The following is a 12804-nucleotide window of genomic DNA, read 5'->3' as shown; positions in this document are numbered from 1 at the left end:
TCTATGGATATAATTTTTTGAGATTTGCGGTGTTCCACGTTCTTGGTAGAAGTTTTCCCTCCATGGTTTCGAGGTGGTAAGTTCCTTCTTGGACTAAGTCATAGACCCGGTAGGGGCCTTACCAGTTCGGCGCCAGCTTTCCTCTTGCTCGGGTTGGGTCACTCACTTCGGTCTTTTGGAGGACGAGGTCTCTGGCCTTGATCGGTCGTGGGTGGAATCTGTGGTTGTAAAGTCGGGCTATGGCCTTTTTGTATACCAGGGTGCGTAAGTGCGTCTCGACCCTCCTTTCTTCGAGTAAGTCGAGCCCAACCCTGGGGCCTTCCTCAGAGTTGCCTTCTTCGAAGGTGTCAATACGCCAAGTTGGGAATACCATTTTGGGCAGGAGTACCCCATCGGTTCCGAATGCCAAGCTGAATGGGGATTCCCCCGAAGCAGTTTTGGGGGTCGTTCACAATGCCCATAGGATGCTAGGGAGTTTATCTACCCAGGATCCCTATGCTCCGGTCACCCTCCTTTTGAGGCCTTCCAGAATTGCTCGGTTCATGACTTCGGCATGCCCATTGGTTTGAGGGTGTGCGACTGAGCTGAATTTCAACTGTATCCCATAGGACTGACAGTAGGCTTTGAACTTGGCATTGTTAAATTAGGTTCCATTGTCGGTGATAATAGCCTTCGAGATCCTGAACCGGGTGATGATGTTCCTCCATGTGAAGCCTTGAACTTGTCTTTCCGTGATGGACGTCAGAGGTTTGGCTTTGACCCACTTTGTGAAGTAGTCAACACTGACTATGAGGAAGCGTCACTATACTGAGGCTGGAGGAAAGGGCCTGAGGAGGTCAAGGCCCCATTGGGTGAAGGGTCAAGCTACATCTATCGGGGTGAGAGGGATTGCTGACTGGTGTTGTAATCGGGCGTGCTTTTGGCATTGTTGGCACTACTGCACGTATGATTGGGTATCTCGGTGCATGGTCGACCAATAGTATCCCTGTCTGAGGATCTTGAAAGCCAATGTTCGGCCACCGATGTGCTCCCTACAGATTCCCTCATGGAGCTCGGTGAGAACTGTCTCGGCCTCAGGTGACACGAGGCAGCGTAGGAGGGGTTGAGAGAAGGCTCTTTGGTATAATTTTCCACCAATCTCACAATACCATGCTTGGGTTCGCCTCAATCGTCGTGCGATCGTCGGGTCGTCGGGTTATGCTTCATCCCTCTTGAAGCGGAGGATTTCCTCCATCCAATTCGATGAGACCTTAGTCCCAGCGATGTCACGGGTCGGTACTATCGGGGCCGTGAGGGATTCAGTTGCTGGGGCTCCTCCCGGGTTGCGAGCGGAGGCCATCCTAGCCAAGGCATCAGCTTCCGCGTTATGCGCATGAGGTATCCTCGTAATCGAGAGGCGGTCGAAGCAACGGGCGAGCCATCTTACCTCCGCTAGGTATAGCGCCATGGTTGGGTCCCAGGCTTCAAAGCTCCCGTTGACATGTCCTACCACTAGCTGAGAGTCGTTGAAGGCCTCAAGGTCGCCCACACACATTTCCAGGGCGAGACGTAGTCCGTGGAGCAATGCCTCATATTCGGCCTCATTATTGGTGGCCCTAAATCGTAACCGAAGCGCCCATTCATGAGTTTCTCTGGTCGGACTCCTGAGGATGAGCTCGGCCCTTGCTCCCTCGGTGGTCGCCGACCCATCCACATATGGGGTCCATGTGCACTCATTATGTCCCTGTCCAACAACATGATCTTCGGGGGTTAGTTCGGAGATGAAGTCGGCCAATACCTAGGCTTTAATGGCCGTTATGAGGGCATATTGGATGTCGAACTCATCGAGCTCGACTGACCACCGTAGCATCCAACCTGATGCATCAAACTTTGAGAGGATTTGCTGTAGGGGTTGGTCGGTTATCACCTTGATCGTGTGGGCTTGGAAGTACGGTCACAGCTTTCAGGTCATCTTCATCAATGCGAGGATCAGCCTCTTGATTGGGGAATATCCTACCTCGGGTCTGACGAGAACGTGGCTGACATAATAGATGGGTTGCTGTGCCGATGATGCCTCTCAGGTTAACACCGAGCTGACCGCTTATGCCGAGGCTACAAGGTATAGGCCGAGGACCTTGCCCGGCTCGGGTGAGGCGAGTCAGGGCAATTGAGCAAGGTATGCCTTCAGCTTTTCGAAGGCTTCCTCGCATTCTGAGGTCCATGCGAAGTTGTCGGTCCAGCGAGGCATTGCACTTCTTTGATCGAGCAAGAAGGCTACATCTCTGTTATGGCTTGAACCTTTTTCAGGTTGGCGTCTATTCCTCTCTGGTGGATGACGAACCTGAGGAACTTCCCTGATCGGACCCCGAATACACACTTCGAATGATTCAAGCGCATGTTGAACCACATGAGGGTTCGGAATGTCTCCTCTAGGTTGGCCAGATGTGTGCTTGCCGATTTGCTTTTTACGATCATATCATCTACGTACACCTCCATGTTCCTCTCGAGTAATTGTTTGAACAGTTTATTGACCATTCTTTGGTACATCGCCCTGGCATTTTTCAGGCCGAAAGGCATCACTTTGTAACAATATACTCCCCTGTCGATAATGAAGGTTGTGTGCTCTTAGTCTTGTGGTGCCATCCTGATCTGGTTATAGCCCGAGAACGCATCCATGAATATAAGAAGTTCATAGCCTGCGGTGGCATCTACCAGTTGATCTATCATCGGGAATGGATAGCAATCTTTGGAGTATGCTCGGTTGAGATCGGTGTAGTCAACACACATCCTCCAGCTTCCACTGTGTTTTTTAACGAGGACTACATTTGGCAACCACTGGGGGTATTTCACCTCGATTATAAATCCGGCCTCTCTAAGGTGATTGACCTCATCACTGATTGCCTTTTGTCGGTCGGGGGTGAACTTCCTCGGCTTCTGTTTCACCGGTCGAGCCTCGGGATGGATGTTGAGGTGGTGCTGGGTCACCCCCGGGTCAATTCCCAGCATATCTTTTGAGGACCATGTGAACATATCAGCATTTCTCTTCAGAAAATCGATGAGCTGGAGCTAGTTTGCTTCAGGGAGTGTCATCCCGACTTTCACGGTCATGTCGAGTCGGTCCCTTTTCAAGAGTACCTCGGCGAGTTGTTCAGGTGGCTCCAGGTGTGTCGGTGTTCTGGCTTCCTTACGGGGTTTCGGGGCTTGTTGGGGCCGCGACTTCTCCGGAAGAGTGACCGATGTAAGGTAGCACTGCCTTGATTCTCTAGGATCACTTCGGGATACCCCGACCCCTACTAAAGTCAAAATTTTGATGGCCCGGTGGTAAGTGGAAACCACCGCTTTCAGTTTGTTGAGTGTCGGGCAGCCGAGGATGACGTTGTAGGCCGAGGGAAGGTCGACTACCATGAAGGTAGTCATCATCGTCTTGGCTCTCGGTTCTTCCCCGATGGTAACGGGGAGGATGGTGGTCCCGAGCAGGGAGACGGAATCCCCAGTAAATCCGATGAGCGCCGATGCCATGAGGGTGAGGTCCTCATTAGTTAGGCCGATCTTCTTGAAGGCGTCGAGGTACAACACGTCGGCAGAGCTCTTGGTGTCGACCATCACTCTTTTCACCTGAGCGTTGGCAATCCGAATGGAGATTACCACAGCGTCGTCGTGGTGGGAGCGTTCGACCTCATTGGTTCCGAATGTGATTTCAGGCTCAAACTCGGGTCTAGGGTGCTTCTCTACCGTGCTGCGAGCATAGGCCTTCCTCGCCGTCGAGCTACTACCGCCAGCAATCGGTTCGCCGGTGATGACGTCGATTTATTTTTCGATGGGACCCCTAAAATGCGGAGATGCTTCTCTTAGTTCCTTAAGGTAGCGCTCGAGGTGACCTCTCCGGATCAACTCTTCAATCTGATTTCGGAGGTCGTGGTAGTCTTTTATATCATGGCCGTAATCCCGGTGGAACCTACAATATTTAGATCGATCCTTGTGAGTAGCCTTCAAGGGATTGGGTTGTCGCAAGGGGCCTTTGTCCCTGATCTAGAGAAAGATCTCGGTACGAGAAGTGTTTAGAGGTAGAGGCGGGGGCCTCGGGAGTGGCTGCTCGGGTCGATCGGGCCTCCTACGGGGTTAAACTGGCGGTGCCAAAGTAGTTCCTCGGGCTTGTTCCATCCTTTGCATCTTGCTATCCTCACTCCTCCCTACCATTAGGGCCTCAGCGACAATGTAATGGTTGGCGCGTTAGAGCATCTCGGGGATGGTTGCGGGCGGATTCTCGATTAATGATCAGAAAAACCTCGAAGGTCTCAGACCCATAAAAAATGCTAGCATGATCAGAGAGGGATGAGCATCCGGGAACCCCTGGATTTTAGCGATAAAGTGCGCCACAAATTGGGAAAGTGATTCATCCTCGCGTTGGGATAACGCGAGCAGCGTGGCCATGGAAGGCCTTGGTTATACGCTAGCTAGGAAGTTTTGCTTAAAATCCCTTGCGAGATGATCAAAGAAGGAGACCGAGGATGGTCGTAATCGGCTGAACCATGCTCGTGCCGGTCCTTTGAAGGTAGTCGGGAATGCTCGACACATCAGGGCACCGGAGGTACCGTTAAGGGCCATTTGATCCTGAAATGTGACGACATGTTTCATGGGGTCGGAGCCGCCATCGTATGTTTCCAACACCGGGAGTCTGAAGTTGAGCGGCACAGGCTTGTCCTGGATTTCCTAAGCGAATAAGGATCCACCCGAGCCGCTTTCTCCTGTCTCGCCGCGTGACTTCTGAAATTCGCGCTGGAACTTGTCTAGGCGACGGTTGACCATAGATAGCTAGAGCCTGAATGAGTCATCCATAGACTCTGATGATAAAGTGTCGGGCTCGGGGAGGGATGTAGCGGCTCGGCGAGGTGCGAGCGCGCATTGCTCGGGAAGATTTCCTAGGGTTGCAATATGCTCTCAGGCTTCTCTTGTCCTAACTTGTTCCCTGTTTGGCCTCTGCGGTGTTGGGTCGGTCGGGGAAGCTGCTAACTGCACCTTCTATGGGATGAGCGGGACGATCGTTTGCATCATTCCCACTGAGGTCTGTACTTGCTTGGCTAGGTCGAGGAACGCCTCAGGCAAAATGACCGAGGGTCCTGCAGCATATCCTAGGGGAGAGAGCCCTGGATCATTGAACATGTGCTAGTAACGATCCGGCGTTGGAGCCGGAACACCCCCATCCCTAAGGACGGGGAGGGGCTGATCACCGAGTCCGAAAGGGGGGTGGTTAGCTGGTAGTTCTCCTTCGGGGGGAACTCTTGTGGGATGCTCCTGCGACATCGGCCCTCCTTCTAGCACCAAAAATGTTAGTGAACAAATGCGTCATGTCGATAAGTCAGCATGGCTTGGTCCACGAGTCGATATCGGGAGTTCGTGATCGGTTGGAAGAAGTGCCGAAGCCAACTATGTCAGGAAGTCGGGATGCAGTGGTGTTGTCTGAGGGATGGCGTCTCTCGGTCGGGGCACTGACTCCGTCTTCCGGGAAGGCATCTCCTGATCGGGGCGATCGCGCTTCTCGAGGGGGGGGGGGGGGGGGGGAGGTCGTGCTCATGCATAGGAGGCCCTCGTCGGGGGTTCCCGACAGTGGCCCCTCATCGAATAAGTTAGTGGTAGCCTTCCTCTTTCCTTTCCCTGGTCATATGTCAGTCAGGGGCTTTTATACTATTGCACGAGGATCGATTGTACGCAAATTTGGTATGGCGGTCGATCCCCGAGTGGCGATGTGGTACCTTCACGTGGTCGCCGCCCGAAATGCATGGAATGGTACCATGCGACGTCGTCCCGAGCTTTTCTGGACGGGACGTATCGAGGGGTATCTCGGTACGGATTACGCATGAAAGTACTCCTCATGTTGACTTAGCAGGGGCACGGGTTGTGACGTAGCTGGAGTCCAAAATATACCTTATCAAATAGAATCCTGAATTTTTAACAACCAAGACTGCAACCTGAAAAGATTATCTTTCTCAGAAATCCATAGAATAATTAGAACAAGCAGCGAAGAAAGACTGAAAAGCAGGAACAGACCGATACAATGAGCATAAATTATGAATGTGTTCCATAAAAAAGCAAATGATAAGCAATCATGTTCTTGTATCGTATAATCGGCATACCTCTCTCTCTCTCGATCGAAAATGGACGCGACTGGACGGAGGAGGATGAAGGATTCGATCACAAAAGCCCCAATCGTTCTGACGAACCAGCGGCCGCGCAGGAAACACACAGAATGAGAAAGGAGTTGCCACTTGAGGGGACTGGCTTCGCCCCGTCGTTCTCGAACGGCGACGCCGGGTAGTGAGGTGGTGGTTTCAATAATGAACCCGGACTGCACCGGTCCGATTCAAGCGGATTGGATTAGATTTGTCGGATTGCTGTATGATTCGTGAGATGGAGGAGGCCCACGATAAGAAGATTGGGCCCATGGTGGGGCTGATCGATCTCGATGGCTCCAATTGATCAGCTTTAAAATCCCAAATCCTGACCCGCTTCTGCCCTAAATCGACTCGTCCTCTCTTCTCCCACCTCCTGCTGCTGCTAACCCGAGCCCTCCTCTTCTCCGTAGCGAACAGAGCGACGACCGGAGCGCAGCAGTGCCTCGCCGGCAAACAGGTGCTTCTTCTTCCTTGGATTCGGAACATTTCACGGTGGATTCATATTTATTCTTCCGATTGTAAATGTTTCGATCCCATCTTTTTCGGGACATTTTGAGAGACACTTCTTCTCATGTTGTTGATGTAAACTTATTTTGTCTTCGTGAACATTCGCTGGCTGTAGCTTTCCTGTTCTTTATTATGCTTTTGGTAGATCGATCATTTGAAATTGCCTCCGCCCAACTCCCTTACGAGCACGCATGCACGCACGCAGAAGCTCTGAAAACCCTCGAAGTTGTAACTGTTGGTTGTGAGGATCACGAAATTCTTGTTAGACAGCTATATCTGATTTGAACCAAAGTTTTCATGGTCAAGCAATTGTGGTAGAGACGCAAAGTTATCATTTTTTCTCTGACATTTGAGCATGTAGAGAAGTTCCTACTTGACTGGGTTTAAAATGAGTCTTTTTTTCCTAATTGTATCATACCGCCGCCGGAATTGGTCTTGTCCTCAAATTTAAGTTTGCCAGCTTTACCTATTAGGAGACGGGATAAGTGTTTGTGGGAGAGCCAAAGAGACAATGGGGGTTGGAAGGACAGAGTAGGATGGCTGCACAGCAGACGCAGCAGCAGCAGCAGCCACCGCCTGGTGATGGCTTCACCTCGCAGTTTGCGGGCATGTCCAAAGCCCAGCTCTATGACATCATGTCTCAAATGAAGGTATGCTCCTGACCCGTCAAAGAAATGAAACCCTTAATTCTTTTTATTTTCTTTCTTTCCTTTTTATCCAAGAAAGTGATCGATGATCATCAACTTTCTTTTTATTATTTTTTTCTTATATATATTCTTTTTCAGGCTTTAATAGAGCAGAATCAGCAACAGGCAAGGCAGATACTCATTGACAACCCTCTCCTGACCCGATCTCTCTTCCAGGTCAATCATCTCTTTACTCTTCCCTGCATCATACTGGTTGCTAGGATCTTTTGTTGCAGATAATAAAGACAGATGGGTTTGGTTGCTTTTTGATTTATTGCAACTGGATTATAATGTTCATCTGGTCTTCTTGTTGTGACTATTAGTAATCTTGTGCAATTGATTGATATTGATCTGTGCAGTCATGTGAACATTTAGATTTGAGCATTTGTGTCTTTAGATCAACACAATTTGTTTTTCGAATTTTGGAACTTCATGCTAACTTTCATGCCTCAATGCTTTTTTTACTCAGCTGACACTGCAGCTGATATCCAAGTCCTTGTAACCCCACTTCTTCTTATGACTGCATATTAAACTCTTCATAAAGTTTTGGAACTCCAACACTAGTTTGACCAAGAAACCATCCTCTAGGTTTTCTCAGGACAAGTCATTTCACATGATTACTTATGCATTCATTAGCAGACAATTCTTGACTGAGTTTTCTGTGCTTCAGACTTCTTTATTAATTGGTAGCATCATTCTTACTCATTTCTCAAGGTCAAATAGGCTTAGTTCATGTTTAGAAGCAAGATAAAATCTTATATGTTCATACACACACAAACTTTTGGGTCAACTGTAACCTAAGTAAGTTGAAGGATCCTAACAAGGGCCTATCAGCTGTGTGGAATGATATTTGGTATTTGCTGCAAATCATTTATTTGGAAATAACAATATTCTCTATTTACATAGCCGAGGAGGTGATAAGAAAGTAATGTTATACTTAACAAATTGGTTTAAACATTGAGCACATGTGGGGAGACATGTACACTTAGTAATTTGATATGTGGATTCAGTGTGTTGCACTTGGTTAGTTATAACTCATGTTCGAGACATAGCATAAGATGATTTGTCGTTATATGTCGATGGGTAAAAGATACATATATTGGCTGTGGAGCTAGGATTCTAACATAAGATGGCCAAAAACAAGCTGCTATTCAAATGATCAGAACTTTTTAGGATGAAGAGTATCTTTTTGTTTTGGTTGTTTTAATTTATGATAGATAGGACTAGTTAGTAGCTAGTAGAGTAAGGAGAAATATGAGAGGAAACAAGATAGCATTTAATCTCTATGGAGTTGCATCAAAAGTTATATTTGACTCCTCATCTACTTGCCTCATAAAAGATTAACATACTAGGTGGATTCAAAGAAATCCCATTTCATTTGGTTCTTGTTGACATCATTGGCTTAATTAATGTAACTAGAATAAAAATACACTTTAACTCAGATATATGGGTTGAAATTTAAGAATTTAAAGATTTTAGAATAAAACTTGAATGGTCAAGAACTTTACTTCTTTGTGCTCTACACTACACCTTGCAATATGATTCTTGAATTCTCAAGTAAAACTGAATCCAGTATTGTAGTAATGGTCCACAGTTCTACTAGAGCATGTCCTGCTAGACTGAAGATTAATTTTCATGGTTTGTTCTTTTGTTTTTTTTGGATGAGAGGGAAAAATTATGACTTGCATTTGAGCTATGATATGGGTCATCTTTAATTAAAGTTAAAAGGTTTGCATGTCATTTGAACATTTTTGTATCCAACTCATGATTTCCTTGAGAGTTCCATCTTTTTTGTTTCCGTTGGAAAATATGTTTAAGACGTTAAGCACTTAAATGTTGAAATGGTGGGTTTATTTCAGGCACAAATAATGCTTGGAATGGTTCAGCCTCCTAAAGTGGTAATATGATGTGTCCTTAACTTAGAATTTACTTCGTACATCAATTTGATTGCAAAGAATTGATGCATTTCTATTTTGTAGATGCCCACTATCCAACAGCCTTTGTCGCAACCACAACCAGCACATGTTGGACAGCCGCCAAATGTTCAAAATTCTCAGACACCGCCAGTTCAAGTTGGACCACAAGGTGAACCTAGTTCGTCTCAGACACTACCACCAGCTAGACAACAAAATCCAGCACCACCAGCCATTTCCGTTCCACCTGCATCTGTTGCTCCATCGACCTTCCAGTTGCCAACAATGCCATTAGCACTTTCAGCACCACAAACTAAGAGCTTTCCAGTTGTGCAAATTCCTACAGTACCACCTCCACAATCTTCCCAGATTCAGAATATATCTTTACCAGCCCCTGCCGCTCCACATTACTCAACTCTTCCATCCCATATGCCAATGGTCCCTGTGCAGCCACATCAAACTTTGCAGAATCCTGGAGTATTCAATCAGGCTTTGCAACCACCATTACCTATGCAGCCTAGACCGGTCGCAATTCAACCTTTCGCTCATCAGCTTCACCCACAGATGGCTCATTCCCTTGGTTTTCAACCATCAAGTGCACCTCAACAGCTTTTATCACAGCCTTTGTTTCATGTAAGTTGGAAACTAAAGTCTTCATAACTATTCAAGGAATCAATTTTATTTTCATCTACAGAAGGGACTAGTTGCAGAAGGTGACATGCTTTTCAAAATTTTCAGTCAGGTATAACCCCTCCAACTTCCTTCATACAAGGACAGCCACCTCTTCCAAGCCAACCACCACCTCAGCATATGTATCAGGTGCGTTTAGATTCTGCTTCTGAATAAAATGTTTGGTAATCTTGAAAATAACCCAAACAATGAAGCAAACAAGATATATACAGCGAAGACGAGACTGCATAATATATGTGCTCTGCATATCAGTACAATGTACAATGTCAAAATATGTAATAAAAATCTGAGTGCACCAAAATAAAATAGTCCAAACATGTGTACACCAACTATTAGATTCTTTGCACTGAATCATGTCTTCAAGTAATGTTATCAAGAGCTGCCCTTGAGAAGCAAAACAACATGGAGGCTCCAATACTTGTCCTATATATCAAATATTGATTTTTATTATATATAGTAACATGAAGCCATAAAACTTAAGCTGGGATCTACACAAACTGTGATATTCTGGTGAAAACAAATCAACTACACTTGAATACCCAATACACTTTGTTTCATGTAAACAAAGTTGTTTTCTTTTAGCAGGTTGGTTCACATCTAGGTCCAGACCATGGCAGTCAAGCTGGCACCCCCCCCATGCAAGCCGACAGAGGAGCTCTTTGGGCACCTGGTTCCCATCTTCCAGGACTACCGATGATTTCTGGACAGATGGCCACAGGCACAAGTGGTCAGCCACTTCGTCCGCCACCGGTAATAGCCCTCGTAAGCCTGATTTTTCTTTTTTCCATAGGCCTGAATTTAGTTGGTATAAAATTAATCAGAAAATAACTTCATGTTATATACCACTCTATTTATGGTTGTGCAGTTGACACCAGAAATGGAGAAAGCATTGCTTCAGCAAGTTATGAGCCTTACACCAGAGCAGATCAATCTTCTACCACCGGAGCAAAGGAATCAAGTGCTTCAACTGCAGGAAATGCTAAGGTAGTGATAATATGGACCTGACCTTCCATCAAGGGCTTATGCGTGCATCTATCACAGAATTGCTTCATACATGCTGGTTCTGAGTTGACAATTACGTCACTTGCTGCTTTGGTGTGCTCTCTGACCGAAGAGGCCTAACCCAAGTTGGTAACTCGACATTGATGTTGTGATGGTGGCCATTAGGGCTGCTTCCGCATACTACGTTGTCATCAGCTGCTATCGACATTTTATTAATATTTTTTTTTTGGACTTGAAAATAGTCTCTTCTCTAAATGTAAAATTTATGTCATTGAACTTGCGACTGTAATGTTAGCAATTGATTATACAAGTATAAATGGTTTGTTTGCTACATTCTCGAATTGATTATACTGAACATCAAATACTTGTCAGTATCCGGTTGTGTGGAATTGATTCAAGGAGGAGTACTACTACTGAAGCTTTTTCTTTCCATAGTTATTTGTCTTACACAAATCACATTAAATTGAGTTCTTTTCTTTCTTTTCTTTTTTTTTTTCCTACATAATAAGAAAGCATATTTGGTCATTTATTTTTGGCGAAATTATCTAAACATCTGACACTGAGGCCCCCCCAAAAAAAAAAAATCTGGAGGCTCCAATCAACACTCGGTGAAGGAGATTTCCACAGAAGCCACAAATCTTAAGTATCTCCAGCTGTTGTGGACGAGAGTGTGCCAAGTGTTCGACGCAATTACCATCTCAAACCCTCCGAACCAATGAGAGGAGAGCTACAGATTTCGTAGGATAAGGACTGCCACCCTCTCCCGCTCCCGCTTCGCCTTCATAAACCCCAACCCCTCGCTCTACTCTCTCATCGAATCCATCTCCTACTCTTTCCTCCTTGCAGCGAGTCATTCTCCAATGGCTTCCACCATGGCCCTCTCCTCCCCATCCTTCGCCGGCCAGGCCGTCAAGCTCGCCCCCTCGGCCTCCGACGTCCTCGGCGGAGGCAGGGTCACCATGCGGAAGACGGGCGCCAAGCCGAAGCCCGTTGCATCCGGTAGTCCGTGGTACGGCCCCGACCGCGTCAAGTACCTCGGCCCGTTCTCCGGCGAGCCCCCGTCCTACCTCACCGGCGAGTTCCCGGGCGACTACGGGTGGGACACGGCTGGGCTGTCGGCCGACCCCGAGACCTTCGCCAAGAACCGGGAGCTGGAGGTCATCCACTGCCGGTGGGCTATGCTCGGCGCCCTGGGCTGCGTCTTCCCGGAGTTGCTGGCCCGCAACGGGGTCAAGTTCGGGGAGGCGGTGTGGTTCAAGGCCGGCGCTCAGATCTTTAGCGAGGGCGGACTGGACTACCTGGGCAATCCCAGCTTGATCCACGCTCAGAGCATTCTGGCCATCTGGGCGTGCCAGGTGATCCTGATGGGCGCCGTGGAGGGCTACCGCATCGCCGGCGGGCCGCTCGGCGAGGTGACCGACCCGCTCTACCCGGGCGGCAGCTTCGACCCCCTCGGCCTGGCCGACGACCCCGAAGCCTTCGCGGAGCTGAAGGTGAAGGAGATCAAGAACGGCCGCCTGGCCATGTTCTCCATGTTCGGATTCTTCGTTCAGGCCATCGTGACCGGCAAGGGCCCGCTGGAGAACCTGGCCGACCACCTCGCCGACCCCGTCAACAACAACGCTTGGGCCTACGCCACCAACTTCGTCCCCGGCAAGTGAGCTGCTGCTTCCGGAGCAACAGCTGCTTCTGACTACGTTGGGTGGCTGTTGATGGTGTAAAATATCATGATGTCGTTGGATGATCCAATTATTTATTGTCTCGTCCGAGTAATATTTGATGAGCTATATGTAATTTCCCATCCCCTAATGGATGTGTTTGTGCTATTATTCCATTGCGCCCCCACGATTATAGTGC

General features: G+C 47.8%; 3 protein-coding genes across 7 annotated transcripts; 2 read left to right on the top strand and 1 right to left on the bottom strand.

Moving 5' to 3' along the window:
* Positions 1-2604: 2604 nt before the first annotated feature.
* LOC135608708 (uncharacterized) lies at positions 2605-3582 on the bottom strand. The gene is made up of 2 exons (XM_065101734.1): positions 3115-3582; positions 2605-3021 (listed from the first exon to the last, which is right to left on the bottom strand). Exons 1-2 carry the CDS (start codon positions 3580-3582, stop codon positions 2605-2607), a joined length of 885 nt encoding a protein of 294 aa, XP_064957806.1.
* A 2865-nt stretch (positions 3583-6447) lies between these two features.
* Positions 6448-11280, top strand: LOC135610021 (extensin-like). 5 transcript variants are annotated; one of them, XM_065103933.1, is made up of 8 exons: positions 6448-6606; positions 7130-7306; positions 7442-7519; positions 9202-9240; positions 9340-9888; positions 9994-10074; positions 10531-10707; positions 10811-11280. In XM_065103933.1, exons 2-8 carry the CDS (start codon positions 7193-7195, stop codon positions 10931-10933), a joined length of 1161 nt encoding a protein of 386 aa, XP_064960005.1. In that variant the 5' UTR covers positions 6448-6606; positions 7130-7192; the 3' UTR covers positions 10934-11280. The 5 variants fall into 5 exon arrangements, with proteins under 5 accessions (XP_064960005.1, XP_064960003.1, XP_064960001.1 ...); XM_065103931.1 differs by having other exon boundaries at positions 9322-9888; positions 10531-10695; XM_065103929.1 differs by having other exon boundaries at positions 9322-9888.
* A 472-nt stretch (positions 11281-11752) lies between these two features.
* LOC135610022 (chlorophyll a-b binding protein of LHCII type 1-like) lies at positions 11753-12781 on the top strand. Its single transcript, XM_065103934.1, has one exon. The coding sequence runs from the start codon at positions 11808-11810 to the stop codon at positions 12606-12608; it is 801 nt and encodes a 266-aa protein (XP_064960006.1). The 5' UTR covers positions 11753-11807; the 3' UTR covers positions 12609-12781.
* The last annotated feature ends 23 nt before the right edge of the window (positions 12782-12804 follow it).

Source organism: Musa acuminata, chromosome BXJ2-4 (assembly GCF_036884655.1).
Source record: "Musa acuminata AAA Group cultivar baxijiao chromosome BXJ2-4, Cavendish_Baxijiao_AAA, whole genome shotgun sequence".
Taxonomy (NCBI): Eukaryota; Viridiplantae; Streptophyta; class Magnoliopsida; order Zingiberales; family Musaceae; genus Musa; species Musa acuminata.
This window is presented reverse-complemented; position numbering and strand designations above follow the sequence as displayed.

Bases quoted from the DNA above. Each gene is read 5' to 3' on its own strand.
- LOC135610021 (XM_065103929.1), top strand. From the start codon at position 7,193: ATGGCTGCACAGCAGACGCAGCAGCAGCAGCAGCCACCGCCTGGTGAT. The intron at 7,307-7,441 runs GTATGCTCCTGA...ATTCTTTTTCAG, and splicing joins ACATCATGTCTCAAATGAAG to GCTTTAATAGAGCAGAATCA. The intron at 9,889-9,993 runs GTAAGTTGGAAA...CAAAATTTTCAG, and splicing joins TATCACAGCCTTTGTTTCAT to TCAGGTATAACCCCTCCAAC.
- LOC135608708 (XM_065101734.1), bottom strand. From the start codon at position 3,582: ATGGTCGACACCAAGAGCTCTGCCGACGTGTTGTACCTCGACGCCTTC. The intron at 3,022-3,114 runs GTACTCTTGAAA...GATTTTCTGAAG, and splicing joins CACCTGAACAACTCGCCGAG to AGAAATGCTGATATGTTCAC.
- LOC135610022 (XM_065103934.1), top strand. From the start codon at position 11,808: ATGGCTTCCACCATGGCCCTCTCCTCCCCATCCTTCGCCGGCCAGGCC.